Source organism: Silurus meridionalis, chromosome 10 (genome assembly GCF_014805685.1).
Source record: "Silurus meridionalis isolate SWU-2019-XX chromosome 10, ASM1480568v1, whole genome shotgun sequence".
NCBI lineage: Eukaryota > Metazoa > Chordata > Actinopteri > Siluriformes > Siluridae > Silurus > Silurus meridionalis.
Window position 1 is genome coordinate 2,426,039 of NC_060893.1, and position 20,828 is coordinate 2,446,866.

At 40.2% G+C, this 20,828-nt stretch overlaps 1 protein-coding gene across 2 annotated transcripts in view; it reads left to right on the forward strand.

Moving 5' to 3' along the window:
- The first annotated feature begins 4,278 nt into the window (after positions 1–4,278).
- Positions 4,279–20,828, forward strand: part of cep83 (centrosomal protein 83) — a 33,040-nt gene continuing 16,490 nt past the window's right edge. For both annotated transcript variants that reach the window (XR_006927225.1, XM_046860075.1), the window contains exons 1-4: positions 4,279–4,356; positions 7,962–8,154; positions 8,295–8,445; positions 19,639–19,731. Coding sequence is in view for 1 of the 2 variants with exons in the window: in XM_046860075.1 (XP_046716031.1) it covers positions 7,967–8,154; positions 8,295–8,445; positions 19,639–19,731 (432 nt within the window). In the remaining variant the exon portion in view is untranslated. The remainder of the gene's footprint in view (positions 4,357–7,961; positions 8,155–8,294; positions 8,446–19,638; positions 19,732–20,828) is intronic.

Below are 20,828 nucleotides of genomic sequence, written 5' to 3' on the forward strand. Positions count from 1 at the left end.
CAGCACGTACCTCCACCTCTCCAGGCTCTTCTCCACATTCTCCCTACTCCACCACAAATAACAATATCATCCGCAAACATTAAAGTTCACGGAGACTCCTGTCTGACCTTGTCAACCTGTCCATCACCACTGCAAACAGGAAGGGGCTCAGAGTTGATCCTTGATGCAGTCCAACCTCCACCTTAAACCAGTCTGTCGTTCCTACTACACACTTCACCACTGTCACACTGTCCTCATACATGTCCTGCACCACCCTCACATACTTCTCTGACACACCAGATTTCCTCATACATTACCACAACATGCAACTCATTCTGATCTTCTCTAAACTTCCCCATCAACATTCTCAAAGCAAATAATGTGTCTGTGGTGCTCTTCCTCAGCACGAAACCATAATGGTCACCTCTTCTCTCAGCCTGGCTTCCACTACTCACTACTCACTACAGATTCGCTTTGTTTGTAAGAAAGTACTTTATTTATCCACATTTGCATGCTATCACAGTTTCCCTGCCACTTCTGGAATGTGTCCTGAAAGTCTTCTTTTCAAAGCATCTTCTGCTATTTGCGCTGGATCTCCACAATGGTGTCAAAACTGCAGCCTTTGAGCTGATCATCTTCGGGAAGAGGGTGAAGTCCGCAAGAGCCAAATCTAACAAGTAGGGTGGGTGTGAAAGTGAGATCAAGTGTGAGGAAAGCTTGATGATGGTGCACACATGGTCAGATTAGCACCAGTTTGCTTCTATTCTTATGTGCTCTTAAGAAAGTGACAACTGTTTTCATATTTAACCGTTCAGTTAGTTATTAGTAGTAGTTAGTTATTCATTGACAGTAAGTTAAGTGTTATTTGATAATTATAATAAATCATAATAATTTGAATAATTAACTCATTATATTATTTTATGTGCTGGTTTCCTGGTGGTCTAGTGGTTAGGATGCAGCGCTCTCACCGCTGCGGCCCGGGTTCGATCCCCGGTCAGAGAACCAACCCCAGCCACTCTTAGTGCCGGTCCCAAGCCCGGATAAATGGGAAGGGTTGCATTAGGAAGGGCATCCAGCGTAAAAACATGTGCCAAATCAAACATGCAGATGATCCACTGTGGCGACACCTAATGGGAGAAGCCGAAAGAAAGTTTATATTATTTTATGTGCTGTATTTAAAACTATTGTTCAAATTTAAAGGTTAAGCATGTCATAATAAATAGAGCCCTAAGTGTTCTCTAATAGTTCTATTATTGTATTATTAGGCACAGCAACAAGAATCATAACTATCACTACCCTCCAGCTCTAAACCAAAACACAGCTAAAGTACATAAATACAGCAACTTATTTTCTCGCTATAAGAATGTCACAAACACATCAGCAGATCATAGAATAGCTGTTAGAAAGTGTTCAGGAAGCGCTGGATCAGAGTCTATTTACATACATTCAAATAAGACTGCATAAAAAAGCATTTCCTATTAGGAGTCAAGTTGCAGCTGATCTTAGCCTGCAGGAATACATAAGCTGTTTTTATGACTTTTGTGACTCGACTGTCATGCTGTCATATGGAAAAATGTCAATCATCTCATCAGCCACACATTTTTTTTTATTACCACATACATATTTATACCTACTACAAAATACATTCAAAAGTACTAAAACTAAACATTTCCCACAAACTGACAACACTGAGATGAATTTTCATATTGTTGATGTTTATTAACATTACTGATCATGTGCATGCTGTGACGCTGATTATTAATCGCCTTGAATGTGTAGTTTTACACAGTAGTTTATTAGTCATTTGAGTTACAAATATTTTACACATTTTATATATTCAGTAGGAAATTGCACATCTTACACAGCTGCAGTTTATTATGTTACTCAGTGACATATTTTTGTGCATATTTATTTGTATTTCTATAATTTGCAGCCCTTGTGTGGGAGAGCAAACACTCATATAAAATACACACTGAAGAGCACGTCCACAACAACTCTGACCACAAACCAGCAACACAAACTGGTAATACAATTTCTACCAACCAGAAGTGCCGTCCTCACAGATCTTCCAGAGCTTACTTCATCTTTTTTGATTCAACTAAGGCAAAGGACATTTCACCTCAAACGCTGAAATTCCTCTAGCACTTTCCACAACACACGTGTATTCAGCAGTGGACACCTATAAGGTGGCTGTTTTAGACGGCATACCCAAGACGTGTGCTCACTTCTGGTCAACTGGCACAGGTCATCACTGACATTTTCAATCTGTCACTGGCCCAGGCCACGTTTCCCACATGCCTGAAAACTATCATACCAGTGCCTAAGCTTTCAGTTGCTGAGTGTCTGAATGATTTTCACCTGGTTTCACTCACCCTTATTGTTATGAAGTGCTTTTAGAAACTGCTTCTGAGTCACCTCATAGAAGGCCTACCATCTATATTGGACCCACAACAAGTCAACAGAGGATGCAATTTCCACTGCTCTTTATCGAGCCCTCACTAAAATAAATAAGAACAAAAGATACATTAGAATGCGTTTAATTGGCTTCACTTCTGAAGTCAACACAGTCATACCCACTAAACTGATCTTTAAGCTCCGTGTCCTAGATATCTGCACCTCCAAATGCAGATAGATTCTTGACTTTCACACCAATAGACCTCAGTCTGTAAGTTTGGGCAATCACATGTCCTCAACCCTCACTCTGAACACTGGCATTCCAGGGGTGTATGCTGAGCCCGATAATCTACTCCTTGTTCACTCATGACTGTGTTCCTCTGTATAAATCCAACATCTTCATCAAGTATGAGTTGAAGATCAGCATCAATGATGAATCAGGTTACAAGGAAGAGATCCAAAGCCTGACAGTGTTCCACCAACAACCTTACCCTCAATGCTATGAAGTCTAAAGAGTTGATTGTGAGCTAACAGCAGGAGACACTCCCCTGTCGACATCAATGGAACTGAAGAAGATCAGGGGTCTCCAGCTTTAAGTTTCTGGTAGTTAACCTTTCTGAGTATGTGTCCTGTAACCAGAACACTTCACCTCTGCTTAGGTAGGTGCAACAGCATTTGTCCTTCTTGAGGAGACTTCCAGACACTGCTACAGATTAGAGAAAAATAAATATAAATGAAATATATGGTAAAAGAAATGAAACATTCTATGTAACAATTAAAAAAGGTGCTACAGAACTAAATTCATATTGCACATGATGTGATAGTGCACATGGTTTGATGGTATAATAATGCACATGATATATAATCTTAGTTGCTTAAGAGCATTTCTTAAATCATTCTTAATATGTATTTATTATATAATTATAAATATAATAAATGCACCAGTAAGTGCATTTCTCAAAACAATTTGTACAAACAGCACCACACATATTTCTCATTGCCATCAGAAGTCCTTTAGTCGATGTTTACAAACAAGATCATCAAATTGTTTAGTCATGTTGTCATTATGATGGTGCACGGTTTCAGTATTTCCTGATGTAGACTATGGTTTGGATAAAAATAATTAAAAAGCTGAATTTCTTCTGTATGGCATCTATACATTTTAACAGCACAAATGTACACATTACTTTATGTGAGATATTGATTGTAAAAGACCAGACAGGATTCACACGTTTACTGTACTGTACTAGTGTTCATTTATTTCCTGGTTCTTCATCCATTTTCAGAAGTTGTAATTCTGTGTTTTTCTCTGTCTGTTGCCAGTTAAATGTTCATGAGATTCATTTTTGACCTGTTTTAGAGAACTAGATGATTATTGGTTGATCTGATGCCGTTCACTCGCCTTCATTAGTGACATTCAAGATTCATCTGCACAATTCATCAATTCAAGACACATACAAAAAAAAAAGTTTAATAGAAATGTAAAGAAGATAAACTTCACACATTATAACACCTGATTTAATCATTTTGCATTCAATGAACTGATGCTGAGATGTTTTGGGGGTTAAAACTATTCAGGTAAGAACCAGAGTAATATATTTTGATAAACATTTTTTGATTAAACAGTTGATAATGTAGGAAACAGCAGACACTTGAACACAATCAATTAAATGTACCAAAACAACGAGAAATTGCTTTTAAGACGCGCACAAGTGACGTCATGATGTGAATTTGAATTGAGAATTTCTTGTCGGAAATAAGAATAAATCACGCTCCAAAGCGACTGAGAAAAACTCTGATCTCAGCAGAAGGAAAACATCTGGAGGTTTTTCTTTACCGACTCCCACTTTTGAAACTCAGACACGCGGAAATGACGTCATTGCTTCTCAACGCATTCTGCTGTGTGTTCGCACGGAGGGACTTCGGACTACACCGGAAGTTCCGGGTTTCGGAGGATGGGGCAGAGGGTTGGAGTGTAAACAGGTAATGAATGTTCACTTTTTGTTCATTGCCTTCTGGTGCAGTAGGAGGAGGATGATGATGATGATGATGATGATGGAGATACAGCGGTAGTTTTCGCTGTTCTTTCTCCACTTTCCGAATCAAAACATCCTGTTTAATGCTCTAGTTTTTGATAATCCTCAAATAATACACAGTGAAATCTAAACTTCTTTACACAGCACGTGTTCTGTCTCAACACAAACATAACACCAGGAGAGAGAAACCTCTCTCTCTCTCTCTCTCTCTCTCTCTCTCTCTCTCTGTGTGTGTGTGCGTGCGTGTGTGTGTGTGTGTGTGTGTGTGTGTGTATGTGTAAGCATAGAGATAACAAAATTCAATTTAAAATGTAATATGCGAAATTGCTTGTGTGTCTGTATTTAAATTAACTTTTTCCATGACTACATGTGCAGTTTGGTGCAAAATGAAAATTAAATTATATAATTTACACTTGTCATTTCCAGCTGTAGTTTTAATATGTAAATAACATACTAATTTTAACACTTTATAAGTTGCAAAATAAAGATGAAAATTTATTTCCCAAATTGATTTGACATGTCCAAGCAGAACTGGCAGCAAAATGATCATTGAAATGTGATTCGTCCTAAATGCATTTAGACTCATGTTTAGGACACTAAGGATTGTGTTTTCATCATAACATCCTCACATCATCATCATGAATAAAAGTAAATATGTTCTTTGTAAGTATGTTTGTCCCTGATAAGCAACTGTGGCAAGAAAAAACTCCCGAGATGGCATAAGGAAGAAACCTTGAGAGGAACCAGACTCAAGAGGGAACCCATCCTCATCTGGGTTCCACCGAATGTCCATTTGAAGCAGATATACAATGTTGCGGGGTGCAGTGATGATTATCAGAAGCGAAACTGTATCCTGAGTCAGTGTAGGAGACTGTTGACATTAACTACAGTCCAATCCATCCTCAAAGCTCCTGTTCTTATTCCGGAATTTCATGGAACCATCCAAGGCATTGATGAGAAACCGTCCCAAGCTGAACAGAGTGGCTTCAAGTCGAAGAGAACACTATCCAGAGGCAGGCCTCAACTAAATAAATATGTTTTCAACCTCGACTTGAACACTGAGACTGTGTCTGAGTCCCGAACACTGGTTGGAAGGCTGTTCCATAACTGGGGGGTTTATAAGAGAAAGATCTGCCCCCTGCTGGAGTCTTCATTATTTGAGGAACCAACAAATAGCCAGCACCTTTTGATCTAAGTAGGCGTGGAGGATCATACTGGTACAGAAGTTCACTCAGATACTGCGGTGCAAGACCGTTAAGTGCTTTATACGTCAGTAGTAATATTTTATAATCAATGCGAGATTTAATTGGGAGCAGTGTAGACTGATTAAAACAGGGGTGATGTGGTCATATTTCCTAGATCTAGTGAGGACTCTTGCTGCTGCATTCTGAACTAACTGAAGCTTATTTCTGCACTTACTCCAACACCCAGACAGTAAAGCGTTACAGAAGTCTAATCTAGAAGTAACAAAAGCATGAACTAGTTTTTCTGCATCCTGTAACGACATCATATTTCTAATTTTAGTAATATTTCTAAGGTGAAAGAAGGCGATCCTGGTAATTTTATTCACGTGAGACTCAAAGGAAAGACTCGGGTCAATAATCACACCAAGGTCTTTGACAGCCGTACACGCTGAAACAGAAACACCATCCAGAGATGCTACATAATCGGAAAGTTTGCTTCTAGCTGCATGTGGTCCTAGTAAAAGTACTTCCGTCTTATCTGAGTTGAGCAGAAGAAAGTTCCACTGTCTAATGTCCTTTACACACTCCTCAACATTGTTAAGCTGATCTCGCTCATCTGGCTTTGCTAAAATATACAACTGTGTATAATCAGCATAGCAATGGAAGCGAATACCATGTTTATGAATAATTTCACCAAGAGGCAGCATATATAAAGAGAAAAGCAGTGGGCCTAAGACAGATCCTTGAGGAACACCAAACGTTACCTCATAGAGTGTGGAGAACTCACCATTTACATCAACAAACTGATAGTGATCAGTCAAATAAGACCTGAACCAAGAGAGAGCTGTTCCCTTTATTCCAACAACGTTCTCAAGTCTAGCAAGAAGTATAGTGTGATCAATGGTGTCAAAAGCTGCACTAAGGTCGAGCAAAACAAGTAAAGAGACAAAACCTTGATCAGAGGCCAATAACAGGTCATTTACCACCTAAAATAGTGCCGTGTCTGTGCTATGATGAGGCTGAAATCCTGACTGATACATTTAAAAAATGTTATTCATAAGTAGGTGTGAGCAGAACTGCTGTTCTACAACCTTTTCTAAAATTGGAAAATGGAAGAGTTAATTATTTTTAAAACAGGTTTAATTACCTCTGGAGCTATCTGTTTAAAGAAACTTGTAGGCAAGGGATCGAGAATGCAGGTTGATGATTTTGATGAGGAGATTAATGAAATTAAGTCATTCTCATGAATAGGAGTGAAGCTTTGTAGTTGATTGTCTGCTATAATGACACTGCTGTCTACAGGGTTACTTGTAAAATAATTTGGATTTATATTAACCGTCTGGATTTCTTGCCTGATGTTTTCAATTTTATTATTAAAAAAGTTCATGAAATCATTACTACCTAATGATGGTGTGCATGTTAGCGCAGTGCTTTTATTCCCTGTTAATTTTGCTACCGTGCTGAATAAAAATCTAGGATTATGCTTGTTATTTTCTATGAGGGAGGAGAAATATGCTGATCTAGCAGCACTAAGAGATTTTCTATAATTTAGGAGGCTCTCCTTCCATGCTATTTGAAATACTGTTAATTTTGCTTGACGCTACTTATGTTCTAACATGATCACAACATCGTCATAACATCATCATAACATGATCGTAACATCTTCACAACATCATGACCATCATTTTGCTGCTATTTCTGCTTTCCGCTTTACACATATCAAATTAATTTGGGTAATACATTTTTATCTTTATTTTGTAACATGTTAAGTGTTAAAATTACTATGTAATTTAAATATTAAAACTACTGCTGGAAATGGCAAATTGAATTATATAATTATAAATTGTAAATTTTAATTATATAATTAAACTTTCATTTTCCATTTACACAAAATTATTCACATATGATGATGGAAAATGTAAATTTAAATATTTAAAATTTTAATATTTGATATTTTTATATATACATTTTTAAAAGAATTTTGCTGTATCTGTGCTTTCATGTGTATGTGTGTGTGTGTGTGTGTGTGTGTGTGTGTGTGTGTGTGTGTGTGTTACTAGCTCTTGCTGCTTCAGTTGCCCAGACAACCTGCCCCAGTCCTCAGTGTGCCCTTGTGTAATCACACATTTCGTATCCACAACACAAAATGAAGAGAAATCACTTGAGACTGAAGTGTGAGCTCTGAGAGGCAGAGAGCAATCATGTGAGCATGTTCCTGCCCTGTAACTGCCCCTGTAACTGCCCTGATTTGCCTCTCATCCCTGCACTGGGACAGAAGCTGGATGGAAGAGTGTGTGGGTCGGTTCAACATCTTCAGGTCACGGAGCTTCACAAGACACACTGATTTTTCGTTCTTTTTGTCTCAAAGAAACGATGGACGGTGGAGTAAATTTCTCAGCCATGTTTCCAAACTTGGAGGCTGGTGGAAGTGGAAAAGCCCAGGAAGTAAGTGCAGGGTTCCGCAGCTTGGACACAGAGCTCCAGAAGATGCTGATTGATGAAAGGATGCGCTGTGAGAACCACAAAACCAACTACCAGACACTTAAAGCAGAGCACACAAGGTCTGGTAGCATGTCATTGTATAAGGAAATAACTTGTTATATCAGAAACTAGGTTTAGTTTTGTTATTCAGCAGATATTTTGGTGTAATTGGAGAATTGTGCTTGTGTGTGTGTGTGTGTGTGTGTGTGTGTGTGTGTAGACTGCAGGGTGAGTATACACAGTCCCAGGCTGAACTCAGAAGGATGCTGAGTGAGAAGCAGGTTGGTCAGGAGAAGCTGCAGCTGCTCCTGGCAGGGCTAAGAGGAGAAGTGCTGGATAAGACCCGGGAGCTCGAGGAGCTTCGATTACAGGTTCATATATAATATTAAATATTAGAGGAGTTTCACGTTTCTCACTTGTTCTACTCTTCTCCACATTAACACAAACTGAGGCATTTGAGTAACTTGTAAATCTCTGGGTAGTTTTTCTCAGTTGCTTTGGAGCGTTTCTCAGATCAGAAATGAAAATCTGAAAAAAACTTCACATCATGTCGTCACTTTAGCACATCATCAAAGCAATTTCTTATTGAGTGAACGCTTTGGTACATTCATTTAATTTATTATGTACAAGTGTCCTAGATTATCAGTTGTGTGTCATGTTGATCAAAATATAGTTTTCCCGGGTTTTCACCTGAATCGTCTTAACCCCTAAAACATCTCTGCATCAGAGTCATTTAATGCAGAACGGTTAAACCAGTTGTCAGAATGTGTAAATCTTAAATTCCTATTAAATCTTGTTTTGTAAATGTGATGAATTGATGAATTGTGCAGATGAATCTTAAATATCACTAATGAAGTCGAGTGAACGCCATCAGATCAACCAATAATCAACCAGTTCTCTAAAACAGCACTTCCAAAGCAAATGAGAAAAAAAAACTGTAAACAAAATAACAAAAGAAATAATGATCACTGATTCGCCAAAAAAAAGATCCACCTTTATTTAACTCAGCAATAAGGTAAGAGCTTTTTTGATAATTAATGAAGTGAATAATATGATTCAGAGTTCAGAAGAATGAATGGCCTCAAGCAAAAAATGTGCTTTTGTTCTCTTTGTTGGAGTTATTAAAATGTGTATGTACGTGGTTGTGTGTGTGTGTGTGTGGTAGGTGATAACACCTCAGCGGTTGGAGTTATTAAAATGTGTATGTACGTTGTTGTGTGTGTGTGTGTGTGTGTGTGTGTGTGGTAGGTGATAACACCTCAGCGGTTGGAGTTATTAAAATGTGTATATACGTTGTTGTGTGTGTGTGTGTGTGTGTGATAACACCTCAGCGGTTGGAGTTATTAAAATGTGTATATACGTTGTTGTGTGTGTGTGTGTGTGTGTGTGTGTGTGTGTGTGGTAGGTGATAACACCTCAGCGGTTGAGTTATTAAAATGTGTATATACGTTGTTGTGTGTGTGTGGTAGGTGATAACACCTCAGCGGTTGGAGTTATTAAAATGTGTATGTACGTTGTGTGTGTGTGGTAGGTGATAACACCTCAGCGGTTGGAGTTATTAAAATGTGTATATGCGTTGTTGTGTGTGTGTGTGTGTGTGGTAGGTGATAACACCTCAGCGGTTGGAGTTATTAAAATGTGTATATACGTTGTTGTGTGTGTGTGTGTGTGTGTGGTAGGTGATAACACCTCAGCGGTTGGAGTTATTAAAATGTGTATATGCGTTGTTGTGTGTGTGTGTGTGTGTGTGTGGTGGTGATAACACCTCAGCGGTTGGAGTTATTAAAATGTGTATATACGTTGTTGTGTGTGTGTGTGTGTGGTAGGTGATAACACCTCAGCGGTTGGAGTTATTAAAATGTGTATATACGTTGTTGTGTGTGTGTGGTAGGTGATAACACCTCAGCGGTTGGAGTTATTAAAATGTGTATGTGTGTGTGTGTGTGGTAGGTGATAACACCTCAGCGGTTGAGTTATTAAAATGTGTATATACGTTGTGTGTGTGTGTGTGTGTGTGTGTGTGGTAGGTGATAACACCTCAGCGGTTGGAGTTATTAAAATGTATATACGTGGTTGTGTATGTGTGTGTGTGTGTGTGTGTGTGTGTGTGTGTGTGTGTGGTAGGTGATAACACCTCAGCGGTTGGAGTTATTAAAATGTGTATATACGTGGTTGTGTGTGTGTGTGTGTGGTGATAACACCTCAGCGTTGGAGTTATTAAAATGTATGTACGTTGTTGTGTGTGTGTGTGTGTGGTAGGTGATAACACCTCAGCGGTTGGAGTTATTAAAATGTGTATACGTGGTTGTGTGTGTGTGTGTGTGGTAGGTGATAACACCTCAGCGGTTGGAGTTATTAAAATGTATGTACGTGGTTGTGTGTGTGTGTGTGTGTGTGTGTGTGTGGTAGATGATAACACCTCAGCGTTGGAGTTATTAAAATGTATGTACGTGGTTGTGTGTGTGTGTGTGTGATAACACCTCAGCGGTTGGAGTTATTAAAATGTGTATGTGTGTGTGTGTGTGGTAGGTGATAACACCTCAGCGGTTGAGTTATTAAAATGTGTATATACGTTGTGTGTGTGTGTGTGTGTGTGTGTGTGTGTGTGTGGTAGGTGATAACACCTCAGCGGTTGGAGTTATTAAAATGTGTATGTGTGTGTGTGTGGTAGGTGATAACACCTCAGCGGTTGGAGTTATTAAAATGTATATACGTGGTTGTGTGTGTGTGGTAGGTGATAACACCTCAGCGTTGGAGTTATTAAAATGTGTATACGTTGTGTGTGTGTGTGTGTGTGTGGTAGATGATAACACCTCAGCGGTTGGAGTTATTAAAATGTGTATATACGTGGTTGTGTGTGTGTGTGTGTGTGGTAGGTGATAACACCTCAGCGGTTGAGTTATTAAAATGTGTATGTACGTGGTTGTGTGTGTGTGTGTGTGTGTGTAGGTGATAACACCTCAGCGGTTGGAGTTATTAAAATGTGTATGTGTGTGTGTGTGGTAGGTGATAACACCTCAGCGGTTGGAGTTATTAAAATGTGTATTTACGTGGTTGTGTGTGTGTGTGTGTGTGGTAGGTGATAACACCTCAGCGGTTGGAGTTATTAAAATGTGTATGTACGTTGTGTGTGTGTGTGGTAGGTGATAACACCTCAGCGGTTGGAGTTATTAAAATGTGTATTACGTGGTTGTGTGTGTGTGTGTGTGTGTGTGTGTGGTGATAACACCTCAGCGGTTGGAGTTATTAAAATGTGTATACGTGGTTGTGTGTGTGTGTGTGGTGGTGATAACACCTCAGCGGTTGGAGTTATTAAAATGTGTATGTACGTGGTTGTGTGTGTGGTAGGTGATAACACCTCAAGCGGTTGGAGTTATTAAAATGTGTATACGTTGTTGTGTGTGTGTGTGTGTGTGTGGTAGGTAATAACACCTCAGCGGTTGGAGTTATTAAAATGTGTATGTACGTGGTTGTGTGTGTGTGTGGTAGGTGATAACACCTCAGCGGTTGGAGTTATTAAAATGTGTATATACGTTGTTGTGTGTGTGTGTGTGTGTGTGTAGGTGATAACACCTCAGCGGTTGAGTTATTAAAATGTGTATGTACGTGGTTGTGTGTGTGTGGTAGGTGATAACACCTCATCGGTTGGAGTTATTAAAATGTGTATATACGTTGTTGTGTGTGTGTGTGTGTGTGTGTGTGGTGATAACACCTCAGCGGTTGGAGTTATTAAAATGTGTATGTACGTGGTTGTGTGTGTGTGTGTGTGTGTGGTAGGTGATAACACCTCAGCGGTTGAGTTATTAAAATGTGTATGTACGTGGTTGTGTGTGTGTGGTAGGTGATAACACCTCATCGGTTGGAGTTATTAAAATGTGTATATGCGTTGTGTGTGTGTGTGTGTGTGTGGTGATAACACCTCAGCGGTTGGAGTTATTAAAATGTGTATGTACGTGGTTGTGTGTGTGTGTGTGTGTGTGGTAGGTGATAACACCTCAGCGGTTGGAGTTATTAAAATGTGTATGTACGTTGTTGTGTGTGTGTGGTAGGTGATAACACCTCAGCGGTTGGAGTTATTAAAATGTGTATGTACGTGGTTGTGTGTGTGGTAGGTGATAACCTCAGCGGTTGGAGTTATTAAAATGTGTATGTACGTTGTTGTGTGTAGGTGTGTGTGTGTGTGTGGTAGGTGATAACACCTCAAGCGGTTGGAGTTATTAAAATGTGTATACGTTGTTGTGTGTGTGTGTGTGTGTGGTAGGTGATAACACCTCAGCGGTTGGAGTTATTAAAATGTGTATGTACGTGGTTGTGTGTGTGTGGTAGGTGATAACACCTCAGCGGTTGGAGTTATTAAAATGTGTATGTACGTTGTTGTGTGTGTGTGTGTGTGTGTGTGGTAGGTGATAACACCTCAGCGGTTGGAGTTATTAAAATGTGTATATACGTTGTTGTTGTGTGTGTGTGTGTGTGTGTGTGGTAGGTGATAACACCTCAGCGGTTGGAGTTATTAAAATGTGTATATGCGTTGTTGTGTGTGTGTGTGTGTGTGTGTGTGTGTGTGTGGTAGGTGATAACACCTCAGCGGTTGGAGTTATTAAAATGTGTATATACGTTGTTGTGTGTGTGTGTGTGTGTGGTGGTGATAACACCTCAGAGGTTGGAGTTATTAAAATGTGTATATACGTTGTTGTGTGTGTGTGTGTGTGTGTGTGTGGTAGGTGATAACACCTCAGCGGTTGGAGTTATTAAAATGTGTATATACGTGGTTGTGTGTGTGTGTGGTAGGTGATAACACCTCAGCGGTTGGAGTTATTAAAATGTGTATGTATGTTGTTGTGTGTGTGTGTGTGGTAGGTGATAACACCTCAGCGGTTGGAGTTATTAAAATGTGTATGTACGTTGTTGTGTGTGTGTGTGTGTGTGGTAGGTGATAACACCTCAGCGGTTGGAGTTATTAAAATGTGTATATGCGTTGTTGTGTGTGTGTGTGTGTGTGTGTGTGTGTGTGTGTGTGTGGTAGGTGATAACACCTCAGCGGTTGGAGTTATTAAAATGTGTATATACGTTGTTGTGTGTGTGTGTGTGTGGTAGGTGATAACACCTCAGCGGTTGAGTTATTAAAATGTGTATGTACGTTGTTGTGTGTGTGTGTGTGTGTGTGTGTGTGTGGTGGCGATAACACCTCAGCGGTTGGAGTTATTAAAATGTGTATACGTGGTTGTGTGTGTGTGGTAGGTGATAACACCTCATCGGTTGGAGTTATTAAAATGTGTATATACGTTGTTGTGTGTGTGTGTGTGTGTGGTAGGTGATAACACCTCAGCGGTTGGAGTTATTAAAATGTGTATATACGTTGTTGTGTGTGTGTGTGTGTGGTGATAACACCTCAGCGGTTGGAGTTATTAAAATGTGTATGTACGTGGTTGTGTGTGTGTGGTAGGTGATAACACCTCAGCGGTTGGAGTTATTAAAATGTGTATATACGTTGTTGTGTGTGTGTGTGTGTGGTAGGTGATAACACCTCAGCGGTTGGAGTTATTAAAATGTGTATATACGTGGTTGTGTGTGTGTGTGTGTGGTAGGTGATAACACCTCAGCGGTTGAGTTATTAAAATGTGTATATACGTGGTTGTGTGTGTGTGTGTGTGTGTGTAGGTGATAACACCTCAGCGGTTGGAGTTATTAAAATGTGTATGTACGTGGTTGTGTGTGTGTGGTAGGTGATAACACCTCAGCGGTTGGAGTTATTAAAATGTGTATGTAGGTTGTTGTGTGTGTGTGTGTGTGTGTGTGTGTGTGTGGTGGTGATAACACCTCAGCGTTGGAGTTATTAAAATGTGTATGTACGTGGTTGTGTGTGTGTGGTAGGTGATAACACCTCAGCGGTTGGAATTATTAAAATGTGTATATACGTTGTTGTGTGTGTGTGTGTGTGTGTGTGTGTGTGGTAGGTGATAACACCTCAGCGGTTGGAGTTATTAAAATGTGTATATGCGTGGTTGTGTGTGTGTGTGTGTGTGTGGTAGGTGATAACACCTCAGTTGGAGTTATTAAAATGTGTATGTTGTGTGTGTGTGTGTGTGTGTGTAGGTGATAACACCTCAGCGGTTGGAGTTATTAAAATGTATATACGTGGTTGTGTGTGTGGTAGGTGATAACACCTCAGCGGTTGGAGTTATTAAAATGTGTATGTACGTGGTTGTGTGTGTGTGGTAGGTGATAACACCTCAGCGGTTGGAGTTATTAAAATGTGTATGCGTGGTTGTGTGTGTGTGGTAGGTGATAACACCTCAGCGGTTGGAGTTATTAAAATGTATATACGTTGTTGTGTGTGTGTGTGTGTGTGGTAGGTGATAACACCTCAGCGGTTGGAGTTATTAAAATGTGTATATACGTTGTTGTGTGTGTGTGTGTGTGGTAGGTGATAACACCTCAGCGGTTGGAGTTATTAAAATGTGTATATACGTGGTTGTGTGTGTGTGGTAGGTGATAACACCTCAGCGGTTGAGTTATTAAAATGTATGTACGTTGTTGTCTGTGTGTGTGTGTGGTAGGTGATAACACCTCAGCGGTTGGAGTTATTAAAATGTGTATGTACGTTGTTGTGTGTGTGTGTGTGGTAGGTGATAACACCTCAGCGGTTGGAGTTATTAAAATGTGTATACGTTGTTGTGTGTGTGTGTGTGTGTGTGTGTGGTAGGTGATAACACCTCAGCGGTTGGAGTTATTAAAATGTGTATATGCGTGGTTGTGTGTGTGGTAGGTGATAACACCTCAGCGGTTGGAGTTATTAAAATGTGTATATACGTTGTTGTGTGTGTGTGTGTGTGTGTGTGGTAGGTGATAACACCTCAGCGGTTGGAGTTATTAAAATGTGTATGTACGTGGTTGTGTGTGTGTGTGGTAGGTGATAACACCTCAGCGGTTGGAGTTATTAAAATGTGTATGTACGTGGTTGTGTGTGTGTGTGTGTGTGTGTGTGTGTGGTAGGTGATAACACCTCAGCGGTTGGAGTTATTAAAATGTGTATGTACGTTGTTGTGTGTGTGTGGTAGGTGATAACACCTCAGCGGTTGGAGTTATTAAAATGTGTATTTACGTGGTTGTGTGTGTGTGTGTGTGTGTGTGGTAGGTGATAACACCTCAGCGTTGGAGTTATTAAAATGTGTATGTACGTTGTTGTGTGTGTGGTAGGTGATAACACCTCAGCGGTTGGAGTTATTAAAATGTGTATATACGTTGTTGTGTGTGTGTGTGTGTGGTAGGTGATAACACCTCAGCGGTTGGAGTTATTAAAATGTGTATATACGTGGTTGTGTGTGTGTGTGTGTGTGGTAGGTGATAACACCTCAGCGGTTGGAGTTATTAAAATGTATGTATGTGTTGTGTGTGTGTGTGGTAGGTGATAACACCTCAGCGGTTGGAGTTATTAAAATGTGTATGTACGTTGTTGTGTGTGTGTGTGTGTGTGTGTGTGGTAGGTGATAACACCTCAGCGGTTGGAGTTATTAAAATGTGTATGTACGTGGTTGTGTGTGTGTGTGTGTGTAGGTGATAACACCTCAGCGGTTGGAGTTATTAAAATGTGTATGTACGTTGTTGTGTGTGTGTGTGTGTGTGTGGTAGGTGATAACACCTCAGCGGTTGGAGTTATTAAAATGTGTATACGTGGTTGTGTGTGTGTGTGTGGTAGGTGATAACACCTCAGCGGTTGGAGTTATTAAAATGTGTATATACGTGGTTGTGTGTGTGTGTGTGTGTGTGGTAGGTGATAACACCTCAGCGGTTGGAGTTATTAAAATGTGTATTTACGTGGTTGTGTGTGTGTTGTGTGTGTGGTAGGTGATAACACCTCAGCGGTTGGAGTTATTAAAATGTGTATGTACGTTGTGTGTGTGTGTGTGGTAGGTGATAACACCTCAGGTTGGAGTTATTAAAATGTGTATTACGTGGTTGTGTGTGTGTGTGTGTGTGTGGTAGGTGATAACACCTCAGCGGTTGGAGTTATTAAAATGTGTATGTACGTGGTTGTGTGTGTGTGTGTGTAGGTGATAACACCTCAGCGGTTGGAGTTATTAAAATGTGTATACGTGGTTGTGTGTGTGTGGTAGGTGATAACACCTCAGCGGTTGGAGTTATTAAAATGTGTATGTACGTTGTTGTGTGTGTGTGTGTGTGTGTGTGTGTGTGTAGGTGATAACACCTCAGCGGTTGGAGTTATTAAAATGTGTATGTACGTGGTTGTGTGTGTGTGTGGTAGGTGATAACACCTCAGCGGTTGGAGTTATTAAAATGTGTATATACGTTGTTGTGTGTGTGTGTGTGTGTGGTAGGTGATAACACCTCAGCGGTTGGAGTTATTAAAATGTGTATATACGTGGTTGTGTGTGTGTGTGTGTGGTAGGTGATAACACCTCAGCGGTTGGAGTTATTAAAATGTATATACGTGGTTGTGTGTGTGTGTGTGTGTGTGGTAGGTGATAACACCTCAGCGTTGGAGTTATTAAAATGTGTATTTACGTGGTTGTGTGTGTGTGTGTGTGTGGTGGTGATAACACCTCAGCGGTTGGAGTTATTAAAATGTGTATATACGTTGTTGTGTGTGTGTGTAGGTGATAACACCTCAGCGGTTGGAGTTATTAAAATGTGTATTTACGTGGTTGTGTGTGTGTGTGTGTGTGTGGTAGGTGATAACACCTCAGCGGTTGGAGTTATTAAAATGTGTATATGCGTGGTTGTGTGTGTGTGTGTGTGTGGTAGGTGATAACACCTCAGCGGTTGGAATTATTAAAATGTGTATATACGTGGTTGTGTGTGTGGTGGTGATAACACCTCAGCGGTTGGAGTTATTAAAATGTGTATGTACGTTGTTGTGTGTGTGTGTGTGTGATAACACCTCAGTTGGAGTTATTAAAATGTGTATGTGTGTGTGTGTGTAGGTGATAACACCTCAGCGGTTGGAGTTATTAAAATGTGTATGTACGTGGTTGTGTGTGTGTGTGTGTGTGTGTGTGGTAGGTGATAACACCTCAGCGGTTGGAGTTATTAAAATGTGTATGTCGTTGTTGTGTGTGTGTGTGTGTGTGTGTGGTAGGTGATAACACCTCAGCGGTTGGAGTTATTAAAATGTGTATGTACGTTGTTGTGTGTGTGTGTGTGTGTGTGTGTGTGTAGGTGATAACACCTCAGCGGTTGAGTTATTAAAATGTGTATGTACGTTGTTGTGTGTGTGTGTGTGTGGTAGGTGATAACACCTCAGCGGTTGGAGTTATTAAAATGTGTATGTACGTGGTTGTGTGTGTGTAGGTGATAACACCTCAGCGGTTGGAGTTATTAAAATGTGTATACGTTGTTGTGTGTGTGTGTGTGTGTGTGGTAGGTGATAACACCTCAGCGGTTGAGTTATTAAAATGTGTATGTACGTTGTTGTGTGTGTGTGTGTGGTAGGTGATAACACCTCAGCGGTTGGAGTTATTAAAATGTGTACGTGGTTGTGTGTGTGTGTGTAGGTGATAACACCTCAGCGGTTGAGTTATTAAAATGTGTATATGCGTTGTTGTGTGTGTGTGTGTGTGTGGTGGTGATAACACCTCAGCGGTTGGAGTTATTAAAATGTGTATGTACGTGGTTGTGTGTGTGTGTGGTGATAACACCTCAAGCGGTTGGAGTTATTAAAATGTGTATGTACGTGGTGTGTGTGTGTGTGTGTGTGTGTGTGTGTAGGTGATAACACCTCAGCGGTTGGAGTTATTAAAATGTGTATGTACGTGTGTGTGTGTGTGTGTGTGTGTAGGTGATAACACCTCAGCGGTTGGAGTTATTAAAATGTGTATATACGTTGTTGTGTGTGTGTGTGTGTGTGTGTGGTAGGTGATAACACCTCAGCGGTTGGAGTTATTAAAATGTGTATACGTTGTTGTGTGTGTGTGTGTGTGTGTGGTGATAACACCTCAGCGGTTGGAGTTATTAAAATGTGTATACGTTGTGTGTGTGTAGGTGATAACACCTCAGCGGTTGGAGTTATTAAAATGTGTATATACGTTGTTGTGTGTGTGTGTGTGGTAGGTGATAACACCTCAGCGGTTGGAGTTATTAAAATGTATGTACGTTGTGTGTGTGTGTGTGTGTGTGTGTGTGTGTGGTAGGTGATAACACCTCAGCGGTTGGAGTTATTAAAATGTGTATATACGTTGTTGTGTGTGTGTGTGTGTGTGTGGTAGGTGATAACACCTCAGCGGTTGGAGTTATTAAAATGTGTATGTACGTTGTGTGTGTGTGTGTGTGTGGTAGGTGATAACACCTCAGCGGTTGGAGTTATTAAAATGTGTATTTACGTGGTTGTGTGTGTGTGTGTGTGTAGGTGATAACACCTCAGCGGTTGGAGTTATTAAAATGTGTATGTACGTGTGTGTGTGTGTGGTAGGTGATAACACCTCAGCGGTTGTAGTTATTAAAATGTGTATGTACGTTGTTGTGTGTGTGTGTGTGTGTGTGTGTGGTAGGTGATAACACCTCAGCGGTTGGAGTTATTAAAATGTGTATGTACGTGGTTGTGTGTGTGTGTGTGTGGTGGTGATAACACCTCAGCGGTTGGAGTTATTAAAATGTGTATATACGTGGTTGTGTGTGTGTGTGTGTGTGGTGGTGATAACACCTCAGCGGTTGGAGTTATTAAAATGTGTATGTACGTTGTTGTGTGTGTGTGGTGGTGATAACACCTCAGCGGTTGAGTTATTAAAATGTGTATTTACGTGGTTGTGTGTGTGTGTGTGTGTGTGTGTGTGTGGTAGGTGATAACACCTCAGCGGTTGGAGTTATTAAAATGTGTATGTACGTGGTTGTGTGTGTGTGTGTGTGGTGGTGATAACACCTCAGCGGTTGGAGTTATTAAAATGTGTATATACGTGGTTGTGTGTGTGTGTGTGTGTGGTGGTGATAACACCTCAGCGGTTGGAGTTATTAAAATGTGTATGTACGTTGTTGTGTGTGTGTGGTAGGTGATAACACCTCAGCGGTTGAGTTATTAAAATGTGTATACGTGGTTGTGTGTGTGTGTGTGTGTGTGTGTGGTAGGTGATAACACCTCAGCGGTTGGAGTTATTAAAATGTGTATGTACGTTGTTGTGTGTGTGTGGTAGGTGATAACACCTCAGCAGTTGGAGTTATTAAAATGTGTATTACGTGGTTGTGTGTGTGTGTGTGTGTGTGTGTGTGTGTAGGTGATAACACCTCAGCGGTTGGAGTTATTAAAATGTGTATGTACGTGGTTGTGTGTGTGTGTGTGGTAGGTGATAACACCTCAGCCGTTGGAGTTATTAAAATGTGTATGTACGTGGTTGTGTGTGTGTGTGTGTGTGTGTGGTAGGTGATAACACCTCAGCGGTTGGAGTTATTAAAATGTGTATATACGTTGTGTGTGTGTGGTAGGTGATAACACCTCAGTTGGAGTTATTAAAATGTGTATACGTGGTTGTGTGTGTGTGTGTGTGTGTGGTAGGTGATAACACCTCAGCAGTTGGAGTTATTAAAATGTGTATGTACGTTGTGTGTGTGTGTGGTAGGTGATAACACCTCAGCGGTTGGAGTTATTAAAAGCCCAGCTGCAGCAGGAGATGGAAGTTCCTATTAAGGAGCGCTTTAATAAGCTAGAGGAGGTGAGTGACCTTTAATCTTCTGCTAGTCGCTCTAAAGCAACGTTCTTCTTCACAGGCAGCCATAGTCATAGCCATAGATTCCTCTCTCCTTAAAAGCCTGAAGAAAGCACACAGTCACAGAGGTAGGAAGGAATGAGAGAGGAGCAGAACTGGTCATCTGGAGCTCCTAAGTGGAGATTAGAATAAAGTGTATGTATAAACAAGAACCAGAGCAGCAGGATGCACTCCAGTTTTGTTTATTTACTATAACCTACATTGTAGGAATGTCTCAGGTTGTGCATGCATACACACAAGGAAACATCCTGATCCTGACCATCCGTAATGTTCAGAATCAAATTACACTACTTATGATTTTTGAAAAACAAGAATTTACTAGGGGTGTAAGAAAATATTGATCTGCGTTAGTATCGCGATATTTTGTTGGGCGATACTGTATCGATTTTCAGAACGCAATATTCAATCCTGACGTTAGATAGATAGCAGTTTTCTTATCTCTGAACTTAAACAGTGACAGGAAATACTAGCACTAATGTTAGCGTTAATATCCACCTGTTTCCTGGGGGGCGCTGCTGTAAAAACAATTAGGAGTAGAAATTCTGCCAGAACCAGTAGCAGCTTTGACTGACTGATGGCAATATTAAAATTTTTCGTGTTTGAAAATATAAAAATGGCGTTTAACAAGCTCAGGAACGACACGTGCTGTTTGTGGTTGCACTTATAACCAGACGGAGCTTAATTTGTGGCGTAAAGAACAGCGCCATATACACAAAGCTTAAGTTAGAGTGAACTGCATGTGCGAGAGGACACGCCTGTTTTTCCTCACCTGACTGCATTCTCTACATTTATGGAATAAATATGTATTTTTTTTGCTCATTATTTTCTTGCCTCCCTACATTTGTAGATTGTAGGTTTTGGATGTAAAACAGTGGAGTTCAGATCATGCTTCTACTACTAGCATAATGCTAATACTAATAATATAAAACACTCATCATCATCAATACCACTTTATATGCGCTGTTTTAATGACTATGTGCACATGTTTTTTAATGATCATGTGAGTTACAGTAATACAGATAATTATGTACATGTATTGCAAA